This window comes from Netta rufina, assembly GCF_964035555.1.
Source record: "Netta rufina genome assembly, chromosome: 22".
Classification (NCBI taxonomy): Eukaryota; Metazoa; Chordata; class Aves; order Anseriformes; family Anatidae; genus Netta; species Netta rufina.
In genome coordinates this window covers 4,028,123-4,037,751 of record NC_140146.1, presented here as the reverse complement: position 1 = coordinate 4,037,751, position 9,629 = coordinate 4,028,123, and the positions used below count along the sequence as shown (strand labels likewise).

General features: G+C 47.0%; 1 protein-coding gene across 1 annotated transcript; it reads right to left on the bottom strand.

Moving 5' to 3' along the window:
- Positions 1 to 3,208: 3,208 nt before the first annotated feature.
- KIAA2013 lies at positions 3,209 to 8,326 on the bottom strand. The gene is made up of 2 exons (XM_084300442.1): positions 7,230 to 8,326; positions 3,209 to 6,463 (listed from the first exon to the last, which is right to left on the bottom strand). Exons 1-2 carry the CDS (start codon positions 8,230 to 8,232, stop codon positions 5,604 to 5,606), a joined length of 1,863 nt encoding a protein of 620 aa, XP_084156568.1. The 5' UTR covers positions 8,233 to 8,326; the 3' UTR covers positions 3,209 to 5,603.
- Between the last annotated feature and the right edge of the window lie 1,303 nt (positions 8,327 to 9,629).

Sequence of the window (9,629 nt, the reverse complement as noted above, 5' to 3'; positions counted from 1 at the left end):
AGTACACTGGGGGGCTGTTGTAGACCTGCAAAGGCTCTAGAGCAGGCTGGAGGGCCATGGGAGGCCTGTAGTCTGCACTGGGAGCCTCCAAGGGGGTGCTAGAGCTCACTGGAGAGCCCTGTTTCTCCAGGGGGTGTTAGAGCATACTGGAGAGACCTACAAGGCTTCCAGAGGGACTTAGGGCACAACAGCAGAGACCTGGCTGTGATCCAGAGGGTTCTAGACTGCACTGGGAGTCCCTTGTAGGGTCTAGGGAGCACTGGGAGGCCTGTACTGTTCTCTAGAGTGCCAGGAGGGGCTGAGATTCCTATACGGCATCCTAGAGCAAACTGGGAGGCTTTTGGGAAGTGATAGAAGGCACTGGAAGGCCCTGGGAGGCCTCCAGGGGACACTAGAGTGTACTGCAGGGCCACAACAAGCCTCGAGGCTGCACTGGAAAGCCTCTAGGACATCCTGAAGGACACTAGGGACCACTGTGAGGCTTTCAGGGATAGCTAGAGCACATTGGGAGGCCCTGGTAGAGAAGCTCAGGCTTTTGAGTGGACTGGAAATTCATGAGGCGTTTAGTGAGCACTGGAAAGCCAATACAGCACCCTAGTGGACCCTGGAGAGCCTTGCAAGGCATCTAGCTGGCACTAGAGCACACTGTCGGGCCCTGAGAGGACTTGAGCGTGCCCTAGAGCATGCTAGAGAGCCCTGTGAGGCCTCCAGAGGGCAGTAGATTACAGTAAGTGTCCCTGGGATGCCTCTTAGGGTGCAGCAAGAGGCCCCTAGGGCACCTGAGAATGCACTGGAGGGCCCTGGGAGCCCTTTAGGGAGCACTGGGAGGCCTCTAGGTCTCTCTAGTGTGCTCTGTGTAGAGCCCCCTCCCTGGGCCCTCCATTGTATTCTCGGGTGCCCTAGGAGCCTCCTATTGCACCCCTGAGGCCTCCCAGAGACCCTTACTGTAATCTGCTGCCACCTGGAGGCCTCTCAGGGGTATCTAGGGCACACCAGGAAGGTATTACAAGGAACACAAAGAACCATCAGTCCATGATGACAGAGAAACACACCGGTGCATGGTAAGCCAGACATCATTTCTTTCCTATTTTCCTTTAACTGATAGATCGGTAGCACTTCCCTGGAAGAGGACAAGGATTCCATAGCATCACAAATGAGCATTTTCATATCCCCAATCAGCATGTTGACCTATGTTAGAATGCCATGTGAACTTGTCAATGAAAAGAGGGTAAACCACCTATTTTCACCAAAAGGACAAACTAGTAAGAGGAAGCATTTAGAGGAGCTGCCACAAAAGAAATACTTACTGTGTTGTAAATTCATTACCGGACTTTTGAGATCTATGACTTGACATCAACATTTATCACTCTTTCTTCCTTCTACAAGGAGAATTTTCCATTATCTGTCACAGTTACAACCAGCTACCCTTCACCTGAAAATATGTTACTGGTTAAAAACCAAACATCTCTATCCCATAAGCCTGTGTAAAGGGCAAACTTATTGGAAGAGAAACAAATACTTAATGTCAGTTCAATAACCACAGTTGGATTTTTTTCCTCTACATATAGACAAAACTAAAGGTTTCCAAAAAGCTGAAATGAACCTATTATTTAATGTTAATGTTAACAAACAGCAAAATGCATGATTTTCATAACTTCCATTCAGCAGTAGGTACTGATTTGGATGAAAGTTGCCTGGAGCACATATGGGGAAGGCAGAAATATACATGTATAATGCTTTGCTGTTTTGTCTGCCTCTCAGGAATGTATTATCCTACCCAAACAATAGTGCTTGAGAAAGCTGCATTCTGAATTTCAATGGAATCAACCAAACTCTGTTCTGGCATCTTGTATTTATTATGTGACAAAAATAAAAATCAGGATTGACAAGCATAGAAATGAGATTCTAAAAAAAAAAATAAAAAAATCAGGAATTAGTTGGTTATCTTCGTAACATCTGAACTTACCCATGAAACAATGTACTGTGCTTTCCAGTTTTAATTTCCATGTGGCTTTCTGTATCCTATATTTTCACTCTTTTCACTGAATACTAATTAAAAAGTATGAATTTTGGATGTTCAGTCGCTATCTCAATTTTCCTGTTTTGTGGGTATGGTCTTAAACATGGAGTTGTGTTAAGTAGTTTAAGCATTTCTGCAATCATTTCTTAAGTAACCTGCTATCTTACATATTAGAGAGAAAGGAAAACCCCATCTTGTCTTTCTGTTCCTTTTCGTCATTGTAAAGGTATTCCAAAACAGTTGTTTTATTACATGGTAGGGAGGTTAATAAGAATGATAGTAGTTTTAATGTAAAACCCCCTCAAACCTTTTTTGTTGTGGTTGTTCCATTACTGCTTTATGTAACAACTGCTTATCCATCTTTTGCAGGCCTAGTCTAAATAGGTTGAAGTATCTTTCTTGGACTCAGTGGACATCATACTGTTGGCAGCAGTACATCAGAAACCTCATCCTCCAGCTGATACCGTATGGCTTTGAAACAGCTCCCTAGAAGCTCTTATCTCCATGTCAGTTATTTCACAGAAATTCAGCAGTTACTGGGACTTCAGGAAGAGAGAGCCCAGGAACTTCTGGTATATTCTGTTAAAGCAAAATAGCTAATGTATGTGTTAAATATATACTTGATATACAATTACTTACGTACGCTGTTGCTTCACTTCTTTTAATCTGTTCCCTTGTAGGGTAGTAAACATGCTAGACCAATTAGTAATTGGAACAGTCTGCACACAACTAACAGATATAAAAATCTACTTTTCTGAGGGAGGTTTTTCATCTGAGACTAGACGGTAACCTATTTAAAAATCTGAAGTTAAATCCTGCCCCAGCTTTTCACTGGGAGCACCATATGTGCTATATCCGTTTCTCACTGGATGGCCATTAAGTCTGTTGCTTGGTTTTCTCTGGGTCTATTTTTGTGTGTTCTTAAAAGTTAAACTTGGCCTGCATGCTTCAAGATGTAACCATGTTACCTTCCAGCTTCTGACTTCAAAAATGTTTCCTGCTTAGCCATGTTTATATATTGGTTTTTACGCTGTACTTTTTTTTATATCCAAACACTTCTGTAGCTGACATTGGACAGAGGTGTTAACATAAGGCTCTGCTTGTTCTTACTGGGCTGAAAGAAAGGAAAAGAGATAACAAATCAAAACACAAACAAAAAACACACTTTAGTGATCAGGTAGACTAAAATGTATTTATTTAGAAACAACAGCTTTGGTATTTGAAAACCAAACAACCTTTAAATCACTAGAAAGTGAGATGTCTCCCCCCATAGCCAAAACAAATCAATGCACAAAGTCTCAATATGCTCAGAATAGGAAACCTGCAAATTAGCATTTCCAAGTGTAAGTCCAGAAAACAATTTCCTTAAACTGATTTTGCACTCTACAATCATAAAGGCTGAAAAATGTTACCTGCACTTAGATATCTACAGTTCAATTGACTGACTTGTTACTGAACTGGAGGCAAAATTATTAACATTCTCCCCCAACCCCCCCAAGCAATAAATTAAAAAACGTATACCAGAAAGGAAGTTACACTGAAGTTTTCTAGTTAAGTTAACTCTCTGATGGGAATCATCATTCTTTATTTTCCTGTGGGATTAAAAAAAAAATCAAAATATCAAAGGATTCGGTATATCTTCAAGTATTTTCACCAAATGGATTACTCTTAGGGAACACAACAGCTTACAAGGAAAAAGAAACATCTGTTATACAAGCTTCTGGGATAAACTCTTGAATAACCACATGTTCCAAGTTTCAGATTCCTTTCTTAACAAGGCACAAAAGGATTGTTGCTTTCAAAAAGTCCTTGTTCTCAGCTGCAAAATTGTCAGATGTGTTGTGCAAATGGAGGCTGAAAGCAGGACTAAGTTCACTCAGACACTGGGATATTCCCATTCAATTAATAAAACAAGGTGCTATTTCAACACCATTAATCTTGCTTACTGCTGTGGAGATTTTGAGCTTCAGCTGGCTTCCACTTCATCCCTGGTTTTGAAATTGAATTCTGCAACATCTTCATTTTAATTAAAACCAGGCAGCAGAATTGCTTGCTGTACACTGCAAGGCTTTTTGCAATTCCAAGAAGGAAGAGTAAAGAGTTAAGTCAGCCCTGGCATGCAGCTATGAAGTTTCTTACCATTTCAGAAAATAATGTCAGGGATGGTTACCTGTAGTCATGGTTAACAAGTTATTTTGTAAAAGGCAGAAGGCAAAACTTGTAAATGACAAAGGCAACCAGACAGCAGTGAAAAAAAGGACAAAATTTTATAATTTCAAGGGAACATTTCAGGATGCAGCTGTACACACAGTAATTCAAATTACTTCCTTACCACTTCCTTTTGCACTAAGGTTTCATCATCATAGACTTGCAACTTCAGTTGCCTTTGATATACATCTTTTCTACCTCTTCCTAGGTTAGTTTGTCTACCCACAAGCACCTTCGATCTCATTCTTTCAATGGATAACAGGTATTCAGACCTGCTGGGATCAGGCCTGGTTTGCGGTGCTCAACATTACAAAGCCAGTGAGCTGACAGGAAAATGGCCAGCTCATCCTAGACACCACTTAAGCACTGACTGTCACCCAGCACTTTTTGCCCAGCCTTAGGCAAAATTTTATTTGCTTTTTTGATTTGGATAAACAGAGCATTCCAAACCCTGAACTTTTCCTCTGACAGCTCTATTTAACTGTCTTAAAAAAAAAAAGCCAGAGTTAGCTGTCCAACCCTAAAGAAAGATCCCTCTGAACAAGATTGCCTGCTCACATTAACAAATCTAGTCTTGTTCTTCATTTCTGCTCTGTATCAACGCATGACCAGAAAGGACCAGTACTGAGAGCAGAAACTGCTTGTCTAGTGTCTGTTCTGTACTAAGTTTTTACTAGCAACCAAGTTTTCTAGGCTCCTCAAAACAAGCACTTTAAATCTTTTGCACCAAAGTGAGAGATGCGTGAAGTCAGAACCTCCAACTCGCAGTAAATGCACTCAGTGCTTTTCTCAAAGCCACACTAGCCACACTTTCCCAAAATGATGTTGGTGATGTGGCATGATGGAGGATTACAGTGTCTGCATAAACATTAACCAGTAGTCCCAACAGGTTTTTTATTCAGCACCGTGACCTAAGAACACTAGTTTGCATTTGTGTTCTCACGTGTCAGGACACACATTCAAACCAGGCAGACAATTGTGCACATCTCCCACACAGCAGTAAAAGAGATGCGTAGCAGTGCTCTCAAAAGCACTCCCATACAGCTTAAGAAACATTCTCGAGGGACACAGCTGCAACTGTTTGCTTAAACACAGGCTATGTCCTACACCAGTGTGTGGAAAAATGACAGAAAAGTTGCATCTGCCTTAATCTGCAGCCTTATGAATGTTTAAGGACTGACAATTAATTTATCTTTTTTAATATTTGTGAGCCCTACCGCTCCAATCCCTGCCCTAACCCTACTTCTTGCAAGAAGAGGTCACAGATCACTTGTTCTAAGAGAGACTGAAAAGCCTCGCAGAGAGAACCTCCCTAGGCACAGTTGACAAGAATAGACTGGTGACATTCAGAAGAGAGCAGCCAGAAGTAGCAGCCTTACACCTTACTCCTGAAGAGCGGCTTGGCTCCTGGCCCACAATATTCATTGTAGATGAGCTTGAACAGAAACAGGTGAAACAGTGTGATCAAGGAGGCCACGCTGAACCAGAACAGGAAGGGTAAGCCCGGGTATTGCTTGGCCATGTGTTCCTCATGAGCCAGAATAGCTTTTAGATGGAGTGTGTGTCTCAGGTCCTGCAAATGGACCAAATCTGTCGATATATAAAGCAGTGGTGTGATGGGTTGAGTCACCATGACAGGGAACGTATGACCTCGTGCCTCTGAGGTCAACTCCACCGGCTCATTCATACAGCCTGCCTCACACGCATAGAGTCTAACTGGCTTGTCTTGGAATTTCACAGACACATGCAAGAAAGGCTTTCCTTCAGCATCCAGCAGAACAGCGAGGTTAATCAGATCCTTGTTGTAATGGATCCCACGTAAGGAATAGCTGTTATGAAGTACATCTGGGTCAGCCTGAAACTGAAGATGGTTTTCAGTGAACTGCAGACCTCCAAAACTCAGCACCATGCCCTGCATAAGTCCATGGACCCCAGCTGCCACGAGACCCTTACATCCCCGTTTCTGGAGAGTTAGCTTCCACAGATCCGAGAGCTGCAGGATCTGGGGGACACTGGTCAGCTTTGCCGGCCACAGGTTCTCTGCGTGCATGGTCGCATGGCCACTGAAGCAATGGTCAGCATAGTTCAAGCTGGCTTCCATTTTTTCTCTGTCCTCACTGCTAATGACTGGATCTAGCAGAGGAGCTGGCATGCTGGACAGCATATAGTAGAGGGTCATGTTAACAGTCTCACTCGATGGTGTATGTGAATCTGTGATCTTTCTCATTTCAATGCCTGTAATAAATGACAACAACCAAGAGTCAGAGGACCACACATGAATGACATTAACTAGGAGAAATAAAGTTCAAATGTGCATGCTACATGATGTTGTTCAATATACAGATGTTCTTTATTAACATCAAAGAAAACTTCAGTGAAATGCACCCTTGTATTTTTTTGGCTGCTCTTTCTGCTTTGAGACTGAAAGCAAAGCTCACACTGAAGGCAAAGCTACTTTGATATATCTACAGATGCCCTGCAGAGCTGTTACCATGACTCTGCAAGAATTGTCTGTCAAAGGACCATCTATTTTTTTTTTTATTAGCTGTAAAATACAAAGCCCTACATCACTTGGGCAGCTACTCTTTTATGCAGGGCCATGAAAACTTTATCTCAAGAAAAAGCATCCCTGAAGTATCAGCAGGACAATCCCCAACTTCCATGGAGGAGTTTAAAGACAGTCCTTTATCCTGTAACTGGAGGCCAGCTCTATTCCCAACTTAGAGCTGGCTTGCTGGGCATGAAAGCCAGTGCATCCAGAACTGTGATTAGAAATGTCCTTCTATCATTTTATTTATTCAGTAAGGATGACTCTGCTTTTTAAGTACTCTATGTTCCAAAGTTGGAACACTGTTTTCTTATCCCACAGCATCTCTTCTGGCTCCTGAAAGAAACCTGTCAAAAAGAGTGGGGCCTCTAGCAACCTTACAGGAACCAGGTCACTGAGCTTTATGCTCTCACCCACTGTAATTGTTTGGAAGTCAAGCATCGCTTTCCTTACCTGAAATGAACAGGTCTGACCAGGTCTGCTGATGCTCCTGGAAAAGATCTTCCACCCCCATCTGCATCACCTCCAGCATCTCTTTCTTGGCCGACTCCCTCAACTTGCTGAAGGTCTCCTCCAGCCTGGAGACGTCGATGGGCTCCGAGGTGTACACCACAGAGAACACAGTTTCATCAAAGTGAGATTTGGGTGCCACCTGCACCCGGCTCACAAGCTTCTTGGCGGCCACCACCATGAGAACCACCTTGGAGCTCCCGGCCAGCAGCAGGCGACCAGAGGAGAGCAAGAACTGCCGCTCCTCCACCTTCTCCACGCTGGTAGCGAACCGGCTGCCCAAGGCGGGCGTGGAAGCCGGGCCTGACGCCTCGAAGCTGACCACCCTGTCGCTGGGGTTGGCGATGCGGATGCGCTGCAGGTAGAGGTGCGGCCGGCTGCGGTGGGCCACCACCTCCTCCCGCACCGTCACGCACTCCCCGGGGCCACCGCTCGGCCCGGGGCCCGTCTGCACGCAGCGCACCCTCCGCACGGCGCCGTCCCGCAGCGCCGCCTGCGCCGCCCGAGCTTCGCCTCGACCCCCGAGCGCTCGGAGCCTCACCAGCGCCGGGTACTCGGTGGGCAGCGCCGGGCCGCCGCCGTTACCCGCTGCCCACACCCAGAGGCGCCCGGCGGCCACGTCCAGCAGCAGGAAGCCGTTCCCGGCCAGCGCCAGGCCCGCTTTCGGCCCTCCGCCTTCCTCGTCGTCTTCCTCGTCCTCCTCCTCCTCCCCGCCGGCCGGCAGCGGCAGCGCATCGCCGCGCTCCGCCTGGCCCCTCCAGGCCCCCGTGGCCGCCTGCAGGCAGAGGGCGGCGGCTCCCCGGGGCTCGGCCCCTCGCCGCCCGCCGCGCCGCGCCCCCAGGTACCAGAAGGCGACGAGGAGGAGCAGCAGCAGCAGCAGCAGCCGCCTCGCCCAGCTGCTCGACAGCAGCCCCGGCAGCCCCTTCAGCCGCTGCTGCAGCCACATGGGCGGCGGGGCGGGGAGGGCCCGGCCCGGTGCGGACCCCTCCCCTCGCAGCGCTCCCCGTTCCCCGCCGCCTCGCAGCGCCCCTCAGGCCGCCATCGCCCGGAAGCTCCGCGCCGAGCGGCGCTTTGCGACAGCGGAGCCGCGCCTCCCGCCTCCACCCCCTCACGGGAGGCGCTTGGCCGCCACCCTGCCCCCCCCTCCCTATGTTCTGTGAAGGGAAAATGGCCCCGTCCTGCCCCAAAGATCCCCCCCCAAGTGGCTTTTCTGACAGGAAAAGCTTGGAGTTTTTCCTCGTTTCAGAGAATAATTGGTCGCGTTCCCGCAGCACGGCCTCATTTGGGAAAATCGGTCCCTCCGACGTGCGCCCCGCTGCGTAGTGAGCAGCAGGGCGAGCTTTGTGGCAGGGCCAGGGCGTGCGCGTCGCGCCAAGGAAAACTTTGCGCTGCGGGCCGCTCGCAAAAAACAGTAGCAAACCCCACGGAAAGCCTGTGGGTTAGGATGAAGTGTGAAATTCCTGCCCAGCCAGAGCCAGGGAGGCAGCTCAGGGAACAGGAGCAGACGAGGCTTTCCTGACTTCGTCCTGTTAAGGAGACGTTTGATTTTTTAAGGCTTTTTGATTGATTGATTGGTTTTGGAGGGGGACATTGGACTCAAAAGGGTGAGATCTTGCCTCTCGCACACTTCAGTGGTACCAGTGTTTTCCCCAGAAGGTGGGGTGTGTACCGAGGCTGCCTCACTGAGCTCTGCCCCGTTCAGTTTTTAGGAAGTTGCAGCCCTGCTCGGAGCACGTGTTGCACGTACTCACAGGCACATCTGCACTGGCAGCTGCCTCTGGTTAAAAAGACAGGCAGCCGACTCCAGCCAGAGCGCACAAAGCAGCATAAACAGGAAAAAAAATCTGCTCGCTGGGTTGGCATAGCTACAGAACGCAAACAGAGCTGTCACATAGGGACAGGCTGAGTGTGGCACTATGAACAATGATGCATTCATGATTTCTAGTGTGCAAAACTGCTCTCATTTTAGAGTGGAGAGATTTAACGCCCTTAAAATGAGAAACTTAACGTTTCTAAAACTCTAGACTGAGTCGCAGACCTTGGTCTGTGCCTTGAAGATGAGGGGATGCCTTTACTGAGGCTCCTAGCTCAAATTGTAGAGGCTGCTAAAGATGTAGCAAGGGCTTTTTCAGGGCTTCCAAAGTACAGAAGAAATCTAAAGTGAAAGTGTGTTCTTTTTTTTTTTTTTTTTTTTTTTTTTTTCATTTGGTGAAACTGGCAGCATTGAAAAAGGAAGTTTCCTGAAGTCACCATCTTAGGGACAACTAACATTTCCTTGGAGTGTTGCCTGCAGTATGTCATTTGAGCATGAGGACTGTTCTGTTTGCCTGGTAATTATGAGGG

What these genes read in the sequence shown, in the direction of transcription:
- KIAA2013 (XM_084300442.1), bottom strand. Translation starts at nt 8,232, where the DNA reads ATGTGGCTGCAGCAGCGGCTGAAGGGGCTGCCGGGGCTGCTGTCGAGC. An exon ending in GTCAGACCTGTTCATTTCAG is followed by an intron (nt 6,464 to 7,229) that starts GTAAGGAAAGCG and finishes CATTTATTACAG; the next exon opens with GCATTGAAATGAGAAAGATC.